The sequence below is a fragment of the Delphinapterus leucas genome, chromosome 6 (assembly GCF_059928025.1).
Source record: "Delphinapterus leucas isolate spDelLeu-1000000601 "Yukka" chromosome 6, BTC_Dleu_Yukka2, whole genome shotgun sequence".
In the NCBI taxonomy this organism is placed as follows: domain Eukaryota; kingdom Metazoa; phylum Chordata; class Mammalia; order Artiodactyla; family Monodontidae; genus Delphinapterus; species Delphinapterus leucas.
The window spans coordinates 15,877,696-15,893,046 of NC_143134.1; the positions used below are offsets into that span (position 1 = coordinate 15,877,696).

Here is a 15,351-nt window from a genome sequence, read left to right on the forward strand (position 1 = left end):
GGGGACACGGGTTCAAGCCCTGGTCCAGGAAGACCCCACATGCTGCGGAGCTACTAAGCCCGTGCGCCACAAGTACTGAGCCCGTGTGCCTAGAGCCCTTGCTCCGCAACAAGAGAAGTCACTGCAATGAGAAGCCCGCGCACCGCAACGAAGAGCAGCCCCCGCTCACCACAACTAGAGAAAGCCCACACGCAGCAATGAAGGCCCAACGCAGCCAAAAATAAAATAAAATAATAAATTAAAAAAAAGGAAGAGCCAGAGAAAGGCATAATTTAATTATCACTTGAAAATATATGACACACACACAACCCCCACGCCAAACTCACACAGAAGATTGTAATTGGCTTGAGGTCATGGATGTTTATATCATTATTTGCTCTCCAGGGTGCTTAAAACAGTCTTGGGTAGATTGTAGGCACCCAATGTACACTCACTAGATGGAATCTGTCAGCGGGATAGAGGGGATTCTGTATAAGGATGACTGAAAAGACTGAAACCCCGAAGTCTGGAAGGATGAAGGTTGAGATCTGATGGAACCCAAATGTAGCAGAGTCCCCACTCCCCCTTAAAGCTTTTCTCTGTGCCTCCATCCATCACTGATTTCCTCTTTCTCCTTCCTGATTGCCCCAAGTGCTTGGGCACTTGATCACTCAGTTTTGCACTTCATTCTGCTGCACTGATAGCAACAGCGCCCCCTGCCTCCTGTATCAACCCAACTTTCTAGTCTCCCCATCTCTCTCTCTCATCCTTGCTCTCCAGCCTGATTGCTTGTCTATGCAAATCCTTGTCTCTGGACTGCCTGATGCCCTGACTAGAGCCGGTGGAATCCCTGCCTCACACCAACCTGTATCTAGATCCTCCTTGCCCATTGCTCCAACTTTTGGGGTTAATTCTCCCTTCCCCCACAATGCCTTCTTTAACTCTTCCAGCTCTTCTCCTCCACTTCCTCTAATCCTTATAGAAATATAAGAAAATTCAAGAAGGGTTTAAGTCAATTCACAGATGGCAGAGTTCTTAAGAGACAGAAACATTTACAAAATACTCCTCAGTGGAGCTGCTGTCCAAAAATACAGATGTGCCTACCCCTTCATTCCTACCTGTCTCTGCAACCCTGCATGTGTGTGCACACTCTGCACCCTTCAAAAATAAAACCTCCCTCAAATATTTATTGCCTTTCTCCCATCCCTCCCATTTCTTCCTGCCACTACCACCATCCTATAGGTATCACTGTAATTTTTTGGAAAAATACAAGCAAATAAGAATAGATAACCTTATCCCCTCCCCTTCCTTACAGAAAACATAGCAAGCTGTATTGTTTTGCACCTTACTCTTTTTGGAGAACAAAGTATACTGGAACTCTTTCTATGTCACTAAAAAAGAAAAGTGTAAATTTACAATGTCACTGCATGTATTCTGTAGTGTAGATATGCCACAGTCTAACTAATTTAACTAGTCTCCTTTTGGATTGACACTTCATTTTTTTTTCTCTCCCATCTTTTTTCTTGCTATTATAAACAATGCTAAATGAATAATCTTGGCCACATGTAATTTCTGGCATGTGCATGTTTATCTGTAGGATAAATTCCCATAAGAGGGACTGCTGTCTCAGAGGGTGATTGCATTTGCAATTTTGATAGATAGTACCTAATTCCCTTCCATAGAGGTTGTACCATTTTGTAACACCAGCAGGAGTGTGTGAGAAGGCTTGTTAAAATTTCAGTTCTTAACATCAAATATAGAAATGGAGCTTCTCAGGATAATGGGTTCTCTGTGCTTACTCTGCAGTGCTCAAAGAAGTCCTATTTCTATACAAGAAAATTGGATATGAGGAATAGATTTGATAAGGATGACATCCACCTACTGGTTGTGAGGCTTTACCTAGGCTCAAATTAGGAAAATCTTGTGAAGAATGTAGGAAGCCCCTTTGCAATGCTTTTGCTGGGGCAAATCCTCGTGTTGGAATTCAAGTGTCCTGTCTCTCAGATGTGTATCAGCATCTTACATAATAGGGCCCCTCCAGTGACTAAACCAGTGACACTGACTTCATTTCGAGGGGCCAATAGCTGTCTGGCCCAGGGCAAGGGTAGAGTAAGTGGTTTAGGCTTTAGAGTCTAATCCATGCCTACCCTATCTCCTAAGGGTGAGACTCTGGGTGTCATGAGGCTGATTCAAGCCTGTTTTCTAGACCATTAGAATGGGGACACTAATGTTCATGCCTTTTTGGACTGTCGTAAGATGAAATGGAATAATGTTTGGGATAGTGACTAACACACAACAGTATTCGACACTAACTTTCCCTCTTTACCTTCCTGAAACTAACAGAGAATTGGGACAAAAACCCCCAAAGTTCTCTCTAAACAGCCAAAATATATGCCACAATTTCCATATATTAACTCTGTCTCACTTTACTCATAGAAGAGGCTCTAAAAATCTATTTACTATATTATTTTACATGTTATTCCAACATCTTTTGTAGTTTGGCTTCCCAGCCTGTATCCGAGTGGAAATAACAGGGGCCAAAGTTGTTAACTGACTGAATGATGAAAAGCAGAGCTTAAAAAAATTGTTATTTCGAAACAACAATAACAACAAAAGTGACCAGTAGGCCTGGGTGCCTCTTTAGCAGGCCCATAGACAGTCAGAGTCTCTTAACATAAGGCTACCTTAAGGGCAAATCATCAAGAAAGGGTTAAGTGGTGTGCTGGTAAGAAAGCAGACCAGTGGGCAATGCATTTCTTTTATTCCCTTCCCCACCCCCGGTTTACTAAAGAATTGAGATATCTCTGTAATATATCAATTGAGTATTATGAAGATTTACATCATAAAATGTAAAGTAATGCAATGAAAGTCACTTCAAAGGGTAAATTTCAGTTACATGAAAAATTAATTAATTCACTCATTTAACCAATATTTATAGAGTGCTCACTATGTGTTCAGGACTGTGCTAAATGCTGCACTGGCTTGGACATCTAATTGCCCCAAAATTCTAGGTTAAAAAAAAAAAGGACCATTCATAGCACAGTCCAAATTTATGTTAACCTTTCAATGAGTCTTCATGAGAGGTTTATTATCATTGATTTCAATTTTAGAAACTCCTGGGTTCTACAAAGTATCCCTTCCATAGAAGGCAGAATGGTAAAATTTTTGAAACAGCAAATGTAAAGTTGAAATCACTTGACAGTCTGTGAATCTTATATATGTACTTTAAACTTCAATTGTGATAAACCCTTTTGACTTAGCCTCATTTGTCTGCGTTATATAGTGACTGTAGTTTACTTAGCTAATTTCACTAGTAGATTATGTTCCTTCAGGGCACAGAGAAACAGAAAATCGTAAATATGTCATTGCTGCTTGCTTTTTTATCTCATTTCACAGGCTCACAGGCTCAAATAGAGAAAATGTATTTAAAAAAAATTAATTGCATCTATTTCCTAGAATTATTTGAAAATGCTTTCATTTATTAGAGATACCAAATCTACTGGATGATAGAATTTAAGTAACTATTTGTTGGCATATGTGAACATAGCAATAACAATAATAGCATAGTAATAATAATAATAGTTATTATTAATCCAGTGCTTACTACCTATCAGGCATTGTGTTGAGAGCTTTGAATAGACTATGATCTTTAATCTGTCCAACAACTTTTTTTAAAAATAAATTTATTTGTTTTATTTATTTATTTTTGGCTGCATTGGGTCTTCGTTGCTGCTAGCGGGCTTTCTCTAGTTGCGGTGAGCAGGGGCTTCTTTCTGTTGTGGTGGCAGGCTTCTCACTGTGGTGGCTTCTCTTGTTGCGGAGCATGGGCTCTAGGCACACGGGCTTCAGGAGTTGTGGCACGCAGGCTCAGGAGTTGTGGCTCACAGGCTCCAGAGTGCAGGCTCAGTAGTCGTGGTGCACAAGCTTAGTTGCTCTGCGGCATGTGGGATCTTCCCGGACCAGGGCTCGAACCCGTGTCCCCTGCATTGGCAGGCAGATTCTTAACCACTGTGCCACCAGGGAAGCCCTGCCGAACAACTTTTCAAAGAAGCCACTGTTATATTCCCATTTATATAATGGAGGAAACTGGGATTTAAGGAGGTCAACTATCTTGTTCACTTTATTCATGTTTTAGTGGAACTGGGATCCAAACCTGGGCAGTCCTACTCTACACCTATGCCATCTTTTAAAGGCGTTATTAACTCAAATTCAGTTAAGAAAGAAGTAGTATCTCATCTAAATGCAGAGTAATCCTTACCTGCTGGCTATAAGTTTTACGCCCATAGGAACAAGGAGGCTTAAATTATAGTGTGAAGTAAAAGGATACCCTTATGTGACATGTTTCCAAAAGTAGATTTTGGATTACTTCTTCCCCCCTCCCCCCTCAAATGGCAAAGGTAAAAATTCTCTTTGAGTACTTTCTGTAAATGTCTTTACAGGTTTTAGCTTGGCATAAATACCCATGAAACGTTGTGTACCAAAATGTGGAATCCTCACCTTGCCCTGCCACCCCCAAAATTTAACTAGGAGCTATAGTGTTAAATATTATATATCTCAAAATAATGATACTGAAAATTTCAAAGGCAACTTTCTTCCCCGAAACCTCAATGCCATACAAATATTACCTAATTTGTCCTATTTGAAGGAAAATTATTGGCATGATTAGAAGGTTTTACTGAAGGAAGAAGTAGACAGAATCAGAAAAATGAGCACAAAAATCCAGAGAGGTCAATGAGAAAATTCAGGGTTAGAAAATCTTTTCTTTTAACTCCAAAATGTTCCATTCACTTGATCAGTAACAATTGTGACCATGTAGCTTTCTCTATCTGGCTTCAAATATACTTTCACTAGAAGATCATTGTAATTCAAATCCATTCAGTGCTGCTTCACTTTTGTAAACTGTTAGTTAAGTAGTGTACCCTGCACCTATTTTAATGATATAGCACATTGATAACATTTTCACTTATTTAAAGCCATGTTTACTGACAGATCCTTAGCACCAAAAAAATTCTAAAAGGCAATCTTCACACATCCAAAAGCTTGAAGAAGTAACTGACACAGCTTAAACCCTGGCTAGTTCTGAATTTTCCAAGTTAAGGTCACAGAATTGAAAAACTGCATACTTAAAAAAAAAGTTGGTAGAAATACATTTTAATCGTGAAGAAAATACACTCAAGGTCACAATATGCCAATTCAGTCTTCGCTGTAATTTTCAAGACCCAATCAGGCTGGTTATCACTGGATTTTTGCCTGCACTTTTCTTAAGGGAATGGTGAAAACTTTATTGCAAAAGATAGTAAAGTTATCAGTGACAAGAAAATCAGGGGGTCAACAGAGGTAAAAGAGGAGGGAGTTGTCTAAATAGAAGTGAGAATCAGTTAGTGTGTATGGGAATCTAAACTGACTTATACAATTTCTAAAGACCCTCAAAATAAGAAAAGGAGACAAATTTAAAAGAAAAAAATCAAAAAAGGAAAAGAAACAGCCAAAGAGGTGAGAGACAGCCATTTTGATGGGGGGGGCGTCTAACTACACAATGAGGTCATCCTATCTCCCGGAAGTGACACGTAATCACCTGCTTTGCACTAGCTCCGCCCCTTCCCTCACAGGTCCCGCCCCTCCGCCAGCAGCCGGGAGGGTGTTAGGGGGCGTTTCTCCAGGAGGAAAGCTGTGAGCTGCGACGCTGAGGAAGGGGACCCCAAAACGTCTGGCACTGCCCCCTCCAGGGATCACTTTGGACCGCCTCACTCGGCCCAGCGGGATTCAGAAACGCCGAGGGGTCAACCTGATGGGTTTCGGGGTCAACGGAAGAGGGGAAGGGGAGCCCTGGCGGGGTGAACCCCCCGGTCCCCCGCCCAGCAGCTGAGGCACAGGAGGGCGGCCATCTTGGCCGGGAGGGTAGGGCTGGGGAGCTGCGGGCGCCGTGCGATTGGGGGGCTCGCCCGGAAGTGACGCCAACTACCCGGAAGCGGAGGGGGTTCCCTGGCCCACTCCCCCCTCGTTCGTTTGCTCCCCCGCTTCCTCCCCGCCCCCCTTCCTCTCCATTCGTTTCCCCCCCCTTTCCCTGCCTTCTCCCCCCACCCCACCCGTCCCTCCCCCCCCAACCTCCGGAGCTGGGAAGAGAGTCAAGATGGCGGCGAAATCCGATGGCGGTGGCGTGGGGGTGGGCTTCGCCCAGCTGCACAACCTGGACGAGGCGGTGGGCAGCGGCGGCGAGGAGGACGGGGAGCCCGGGGGAGGCGGCTGCGGCGGCGGCGGCGACGGCAGCGAGCCCGGCGAGAGCAGCTCGCTGCACATCTGCCACTGCTGCAACACTTCCTCATGCTACTGGGGCTGCCGCTCCGCCTGCCTGCGCTCCCTCCTGGGCAAGAAGCCGCGCCGCAGCGCCGCCGCCGCCGACGGGGGGGACCAGCCGCTGCAGCCGCCCGCGGCCGCCGGCCGCCACCCCCCGACGCCCTCGGCCGAGCGGCCGCAGCCGCCGCAGGTGGAGCGGCCGTGGCTCGACTGCCTGTGGATCGTGCTGGCGCTGCTAGTCTTCTTCGGGGACGTGGGCACCGACCTGTGGCTTGCCCTCGACTACTACCGCAAGGGGGACTACGTCTACTTCGGGCTGACCCTCTCCTTCGTGCTGGTGCCGTCCCTGTTGGTGCAGAGCCTGAGCTTCCGCTGGTTCGTGCAGGACTACACGGGCGGCGGGCTGGGCGCCGTGGAGGGGCTCAGCAGCCGGGGCCCCCCCATGATGGGGGCCGTCTACGGCCATGGCGCGGGGGTCCCGGCCACGCCGGGGGCGCAGCGCCTCTGCCGCCTCTCCGTGTGGATCTGGCTGTCGGTCATCCACCTGCTGCAGATGGGGCAGGTGTGGAGGTAAGAGCACTGCGGGGGTGGGGGCGGGGGCGGGGGCCTGGCCAGCTGGCCCTGCAGAGGGCCCCGCGGGCGAGGCCGGAGCCCTCCGGAGTGCGCTCCGCCCTCGAGGGGCCCCGCAGGTGGGCCCCTCGGACAGGCCTGGCACGGGGTCTTGAAGGAGGGCTTTGCCACGCACTTCCCCTGGCGTCTCAAAAAGACCATCGTGCGGTCTGGATCCCTGGCCACGCCTTTTGGCCCGGGGAGGCCCAAGTCCCGCTGTATGTCTTCATCCCTGGTTCGCACTTAGCGGAGACCCTGCCTTATCCTGCCTCTCCTCTGTCTCTGTAGATCTCTATATTCCCGTGGTCCCTTGCCCCTGTATCCCAAGGTAACCAGGCGCTAGCGCTTTTTATCTGCACCCTAGCTCGCCTCCTGGGGGAACCTTCCTTCTTCCAGCCGGTTTGCACTCGGTTTTGTGCCCCGGTGAGACACCTTTCCCTCTTTCCCCGTCTTCTCTCCGCAGTGGCCAGTGTGGGGCTCTGTGCAGCCCCCCTGGCTGCCTCTCCTTTCAGTGCTCCGTTATTCCACGCCCCCTCCCCCCTTCCTGCGACCCCCATCCCCTGCAAAGGACTCCAAAGCGCTGCTCTCCTTGAAGGAAAAATGACTTTTTTGCTGGATTAGACGTGCCCTTTTCTTAGTGACAGGTAAAATTGTATAATATGTGATAGGTGTAAGCGTTTGTTTTTAACTCTCAACCTCCGAAAATCACTTAGCCACCTGGACATCTCTTCTGGTGGAACGTTGTTTTTGGTAGCCAGGCCAGTGCGCAGGTGATTTATGTTTACACAAGCCCCAAGCTTAGCCCTGGGGCTCTTTCCCTTCTTGTAAATTTCCCATGTGCCAGGTGAATCCCTCAAAAACCACTTGCAGATTTTAAAAAAAAATAGCTTAATTTGCTAAACTAAGGAAATGATTCCGTTAAAACGTTGGTAAATCTGTGCTCTCCAACTTAAAACAGCTTGAGTGTATTCTGCAAACAGTGAGTTGTGGGTGAGAGCGTTTGCAAGAAAAAAACATCTTACTGAAGAGAAATTATACAGAGCTCTTCAGGTATGTTGCTTCTGTGAGAAGACATTTTGCCTACACTGCTCAGGCACCTATTCCTAGTAGGAGATATTAGGTGCTCAGAATTTCAGTTTACTGGTATGTACTCAGGTTAACTGAAATAAAGTTAAGTGTGTTTTGAATTGTTTGTCTAGGTCTCTGTTCAGAATTTTAAATAAAAACATTTCAGAAAGCATGGGGAGGAATTAAGTCGAATCACGAAAGAGCAAGAACTTTGTCCTGCAGAATTTACATGCAAATTCAGGATAGGGGACATGTGAGTGGTTCTTGATTTTTCTGGTCCTCGCAGGGTTGTTTACTGGTGTTCCTAGATTGAACCAAGCAACTTTTTTTCCTAGCTCTGTTTGTCTGAAGATAATTTATTTCCTGCTGATAGGTTTGTAAGAAGAGAAGGAATAAAATAGAAACAAAGATGATTGATTAACTTTTAGTGATTATGAGCCTAATATGGGGGTCAAGGAAAATTTTGACATATGTTTTGAATTTGAAATCTAAATCTAAAAACTCCCCAGTCCATACTGAATCAAAGATAGTGTGTTTAACATAGGGGATACCTTTTTTTGGTTTCTTGCAGGTTGGTAAGATGCAAAGGTATGAAGGGGAGAGGGACAAAAAGTATGGGGAGAGATTTTGAAATAGTAGTAAAATTGAACAGCATCTAATTAATAAGTAGGCTTGTACCGAAAGTCACCTATCTCTCCATGTTAGGCGTGGAGATGTGGGCAATCAAAACCTTGGTGTCAGGTTAAAATTCCTGAGAGAATTGTTTCTAATGTAATCCATCCTAGATATTTATTAGCAGTAAGCTTTTGGGACATACTGAAGTTGGAGTTCTGTCTCACAAATTTTTTAGGCAGAGTAATCCCCCACTATTGACCTAAACGTTAATTGTATTTGGTAAAGTAGTAGAAGTCCCGGTTGTGGACAAACTGAAAAGTATATTTAAAATATGAATTTAGCTTTTATAATTGTTTAAAACAGGGTAGTGTATTATTTTTCCAGATTTTTATTGAACTTTCAGAGTCTGTAGTGGTAAATATATATATATATATATTTTTTTTTTTTTTTTTGAAAAGATGCCTGTGATATTACTTTGTCTAAAGTTTTTGGTCCTTTTTCAAGATTAGAATATATGTCTAAATATTTTATGAAGTTAAGGTATTAAAAGGCATGCTAATTCATCTAAGTTATTTATTCCAACGTACTATACTTCAAAAGAAATATTTACTGAGGAAGGATTTTATTTTTTTTCAGTAAGCTTGTTTTACTTGAAATACTCCAGGAGCAGAGTCTGCTCTTTAATACCTGCTAGGCATGTGGCTTGCATGGAAATCATTTATAAGTAAAAGCTTCGGAGAAAGGTATTTATTCTTTTCTAGTTTTAATCTCTTGGCAAACTTGTCAGTGTGTATAAACATACATCATCTCAGTTTTTTCTGCAGATCTTTTGGGGTTACAGTTTGTTCCCTTAATCATATTTGCTACTTAAATTTTATTTCATGTGGTCATGTGATATAAAGGTTAGGGTCTAAGAATTTGATTTGGGCCACATTTCTAAGAAAAGATATTGGTGAAGTATGTTGTCAAAACTGATTGCATTAAACCATGAAGCGTGTCTCTTCATATGCTTTTTTTTTAATGTAAAATTATTTGACTTGCGTGAACAAAAGCACAGTGCTTATTTAAGAAAAATTAGTTTCTCTTGACATTAAGGTGGTAAATTTCTATGCATGTTGCCTTTGCTATCAAGATGGAAAATACTTGACATCTCTTTCACCCAATGACTTCACAGAATGTAAGAAAATATTTTTGGCTGGGCCAGAGTTGGAGCGTGGAAGAATAGTTGCCTGTGGGATGATTTGGTTTCATGAACCTTGTTTTGCAGAGCACTACTGTGTGATTAAGGTCTGTTTAATGGATGCTTTACCTTCCCTAATTAATTACTTAACGTGGAACTTACCGTCTACCTTTATGTGCTCTGTTTTTCAGGTGCTTTTCCCAGGGGTAGCGGGTCTATGAGTCACCCATACCAGGAATAGGGGTCTCATCAGGCTTCAATTTAGTACAATGTGTTGTTATTAGAAAGTGAGATCATTTCCTTGGAGGGTTAGAGCTTAGAAACAGGTTTGCATATTGCATTTTTGTGTGTAAATTTTTTCCTTCAGTGTATCGGCTTTTCTTTGCTTCTGTGCTACTTTTAGGGGGTGCTTAGTGTGTTGGCTTGGCAGTTCACTGCAGTCAAGAAGCAAGTTCTTTGACTAAAATTTCATGTAATGTCATGATGTTGCAGCCGAATCATTAATCTCCCTCTTTATGTATTTATTTTTATGGGTATGTTTTAAAGATTTAAAACTTTTAATTAAGATTAAAACCTGAATTTTGTCTGCCATTTTAAAGTGAACGTCAGCTGTTCTTTATCTTGGGAGATGAGGTGATGGAGAGGGTTGCCTTCAAGTGAGAGGAAGGAAGCGGTGTTTCACCTGCCGTAATGGGGTCATCAGTCTGTAAACAATCTAAAGCTTTGTTTTAGCATTTTTTCCATTTCAAGACTTTGATGTAATATAGGGATACAACTCTCTAATCAGCAGCAAATGTTGCTGGGCTGGTGAAGATGCTTTTTTAACTTATCTCCCCCCACCCTCCCTCAGTGTAGGGATACTTGGAAAATTATGGGGCTTTGTTCTTACTGAATATTTCAGAATAGCGGTTCTTAACTCTGGCTGAGAATAGAACCTACTACAGCTTAAAAAATGCCTGAGCATTGCTGGACCTGCTGAGGAAGAATCCCAGGGTGGGACCCAAGCAGTCTTATTTTTAGAAGCTCCACAGGTGATCAGATGGGCAGCCAGGCTTGAGAAGCACTTTTAGAATTGGGTTTCAGGCTTATTCCATTTCGAGATTGTTATTGGGTTTATGTTCTTAATAAATAGGATGGAACAGTCGGGAATGGAATGCTTTGGTATTGTGAAGCTTGGTTCCTGGACAACACCATAACAAAACAACTTTACCTTGGAAACATGGGTGTCTAAATACAGTACTTGGGGCTGTCTCAAGTGTATGCACTTATAGTACTCAGTGTTTTTTTCTTTGAGCCTAAGTATGGATCTTATTCTAAAAGGATTCCTAGATTCAAAGCATTCTTCAATAAATGTAGCTCACTTATCTGCCTTTTATGTGATTCAAATAGCAGGTTTATGATTGTGTTGCATGTACAAGGGAAATTAATTTTGAAATGATTCTCTTAAGTAGGCTTGAGGTAAACAACGCGATTACAAGAGGTGTTGGACCAAGTGGTCTGTAATGTCCCTCTAGCTCTAAGATGTTGTGATTTAGAAATGGAAGTGTTACCTTTCAAATAAGAAAATTCACTCGTGGGGCCAGAATACCAGCCCTAGTCACGATAAAAGATTGTATATGTGTATTTGTGTGTGTGTGTCCGTATGTGTAGGAGACTTTATGTAGTATCGGCTTATTACTGGATGAGAATCTCTATATTGTAAAAGTCTTTTTTTTTTTTTTGGCATTTTGGTCCATATGTTTAATGGAATTCTGGTTCAAAAGAAACTCAGTGGGATTTTTTTGAGGGGAAACTTGAGGAAAATTGATTGGAGAAAAGTAATGTGTTTGAGTAGTCAAAAAAACCTTTCAAAATTCAAAAGAAAAATGTTGAGAAAAATGTTCCTCTGTCAAGAAGTGAATGTGCTATAGTGTCAGTAATTAGATCAATGTGCCACTGGCAGAGGAATTAAGCAAATAGGTGTTGAAGCAGAGTAAAGAGAAATTGACAGGTTTGTGGGAATTTAGTAGGTAGTAAAGGTGGCATTCCTAATCAGTGAAGGAAAAAAAGATTATTTATCAAAAGATATTGAGGCAATTGACTACGCAATTGGGGGAAAAATAGCTCTCTACCTTACATAAACAAAAATTCTAAAAGAATTAAAAGTGTAAACATGAAATATTAAATTGTAAAAGCACTAGAAGAAAATGTAGGATAATAATTTTATAATCGTGAAATGGGCAAGATGCTTTGACACCATCAAGGAGAAAAGGGATAAATTTAACAACATAAAGTCTCATCTAGTTACTCCCTTCCTCCTCCCCCTACCTGAAAAATCGTGGAAATACATGATGAGTTGTGAGGGTAGAAGAGTTATATTTAGACAACGAGCTACTTACCTAAAAGAGAGCGAGTATGAAGAAAGCATCTCTGAAAATTATTTCTCATTTTTGAGTGAACAGAAACAGTAAAAACTTGACATCTATGGTGAATTTTCAAGGGAAGGTGATGAAAAAATGGCACACTTTGAGTAAAATTGCAAACAGTGCTGAAAGATAGTATTTCCAGAATGATCTAGAAACGAAACACCGAATTTGTATTGCAGAAGGCTAGCATTCCGGAAACCTAGTAGGCACATGTCAGAAATCATGACAGTTCATTTCTGCCTTTTAACATCATTTGCTTTGCTTTTACAAACTTTATCCCTAAGGCCAATTAGTTAGCAGTATGTAATGGATAAATTCTGGAGAGTTGGAAAGATTAGGTGGGATGCAAAAAGAAATAAACTGTCTCAATTGTTGCTATTTTCATCATGGGTTGGTTTGATTTACAGTATGCTTTCTGCAAACAAGATTGTGGTTAAAACTTTACTCCTTGTGATACTCTGTTTACCTAGTTCCCAGTCAGAAATTGTGAATTTCAAAGAATTAATTTTTTTTAAATCATGAAAATATAGCCTCGTTTAAAAAGTTCACTGACTTTTGTTTTTTGCCGAAAGACAATCCACTATTTACCACTACTGGAGATACTCAACAAAACAAAACAAAACAAAACAAAAACAAAGAAAAACACCGCAGGGCACAGCAATAGTATGAAGGGAACATTGGAGTTAAGAAATCAGGTTTATCATTCTGCAAGTTCAGAAAAATCTCTGACCTCCATTTCCTCATATTTATCAAATAAGGAGTTAAACTGATTGATCTTTCAGGTCCCTCAATTTTAGAAAGTCTATTATGCTATAAGTATTAGCACTCTGAAGTTTTAAACAAGGAATTTCAGACTCTAGTTTGAACAATTAAAATATTTAAAAATGTGGATTTCTCAGGAACTGCTTTGAAGTCCTATCATGTACTATTTTGACTTACTAATTTAAAAAATTTTCATCACTTGTAATCACTTTGCTACCTATAGAGGCATTATGTATATATTGCTAGCTAATGTCAAAATTTATAGCAGATAAGACTTTCTGAAAAACTTGGTATCCTGGTTTATTAGCTACTTTTGGGAACTTGCAATTTCACCTAAAATTATGTTAAGGTGTCCTTTTATAATTCTATGTTTAAAATTTTTTACTGTCAGGTTAAGCTAAAGCAATGCATATATCTAACATATATTTTGGAGGTTTTTCTGAGTCGTTTACCTAGATTAATTTCTAATTGGGGAGGAACCTCAAAATCTCCTACTGCAATTTATCGTTTGATATGTATTCTCTAACTTTGAAAAGTTAATGTTTGTAAAATTTTTTTTTTAATGATAGCTTTCTTATCAGTTGTGAGCTGTTTTAGGAAATGATTCTAAGTGAGTTTTTTTTGTGTTTTGTATTTTATTAGATTAAGGTATAGGTACTTTTTTGGTTTAAGTTGAATTTGGGGAAAAAACGTGATTTGCTTGAAGGATTCAGTGAATATTACTATGAGAAGAACACATTTGTACATAAAATTCAGCTTTAGGTTTTTTTCTGCATGTCTAATGTGGGTAGATCTTGGTATATTGCATTACTGTATTTTAATATACTTTAAAACAAATGACAGTATCCTAAGGTATTTTGTATATTGCTAACAAAAAGGGTCTTTACGTGTATATTGCTTTTATCCTGAAATATCAAACAAGTGGTTTTAAAAATAACTTTTGTTTTGTATGCAATATTTTGGTCTTTTTTCTTTTTAATTGTGAGAAAGCTATTTCTGTTTTATATTGGTCATTAATATACAGAGCATGGATTATATGTCCATCAAATCATTTCTAGGAAGAAATTTGAATATTCAGTTCACAGAAGGGTAAACATATCAGTTTTCTTCACAGCACCCTGGGGAGGGAGGAAGAGTTGATAGTTATTGTTTACCCTGGCCAGATGTTCTCAAAGAATCATAGGTACATGAAGTAGAAAGTTTCTCTTTTACCATTATGTCCGCTTTTTCATTCTGTCTTAAACATACTGTACAGATGAAGAAAGACGGCAGAGGTGAGGAAGACACCAAATTCATGGCTTGGAAAGCCTGGTGATAAAATAGAGCTGGCAGGAAGTTAGGAACCCAGGCCCTTCCAGACAGCAGACACTTTCTGCTTTCTCTCTTTGGCTGTGTTTCTTAGAGTGGTCAGAGAACCTCTTGTATTAGGATAGGCCTGGGGCTTATTAGAATGCAGATTTGTGGGTCTGCTATGGGCTTAAAGAATCAGAACCTCAGGGAGTTGGACCAGGGAATGTGTATTTTTGCTCTCTTTATTATGGAAACTTTTAAGCGTACAGGGAAATAGAGGAGTATATTGAACACCCAGTACCAACTACTTGGATTCTGTAATTAACATAGATAGCTTTATGTGTGTTTAACATGTATCATGAGGTTGCACCTCTCCATACTTTGCCTCAAATACTAAATAATTAGACTAATTCTACATAGCTACAATACTATTATCCCATCTTAGAAAATTAATGGTGATCCCATAATTATTCCATAATTCAAGAAAATCATCTAATAGTTGTTTCACGTTCAGATTTGCTCATTTGTCGCCAACAATGTCTTTTATAGGTTTTCTCCCTCCCAACACGGCTTAATCAAAATTGCTTAATCAGCATTGCTTTTATGTTTCTTTAACGCTAGAACAATTCTTAAATTTTTCTTTTCTTCATGATGTTAACTTTTGCAGAGTCTGGGCCACTTCTCTTGTATGTTCCGTATTTTGGATTGCCTAATTGTTTCCTCCAAGTTTGATCTGCCCTCTGTATTTCGGGTAAACTTGAAGGTGCTTCTAGGGGCTTGATTATATTCAGACTACATACTGTTGTCAAAAGTACTGCTTTCCACGTCATATTTGCATCATATCACATTATAACCTGATTCATCTCACTGTTCGTGATGCTAAGTTTTATCTCTTGGTTAGGGTTCTGACTGCCACATTCTTCTGTATAAAGGTACATTTTCCCCTTTGCAGTCAGTAAGTCACTTGTGGAGTAAGACTTTTGGCAAGGTGTCAAGGCCTATTTCCTGACAACCTTTTACCTAATAGTTTTAGTGGCCATTAAAATCCTTGCCTGAATCAATTATGAATTGCTGGTGGGAGGTGGGATTTGTATTTTAAACAAGCTCCCTAGTCGTTCTTAGGTCTCTAAAGTTGGAGAGCCATTGCTG

The 15,351-nt window shown here is 41.1% G+C and overlaps 1 protein-coding gene across 8 annotated transcripts in view; it reads left to right on the plus strand.

Annotated features, from left to right (window-relative positions):
- Positions 1-5,259: 5,259 nt before the first annotated feature.
- Positions 5,260-15,351, plus strand: part of XKR6 (XK related 6) — an 88,806-nt gene continuing 78,714 nt past the window's right edge. For all 8 annotated transcript variants that reach the window (XR_016393474.1, XR_016393475.1, XR_016393477.1 and 5 more), the window contains exon 1: positions 5,260-6,843. Coding sequence is in view for 1 of the 8 variants with exons in the window: in XM_089912742.1 (XP_089768868.1) it covers positions 6,110-6,843 (734 nt within the window). In the remaining 7 variants the exon portion in view is untranslated. The remainder of the gene's footprint in view (positions 6,844-15,351) is intronic.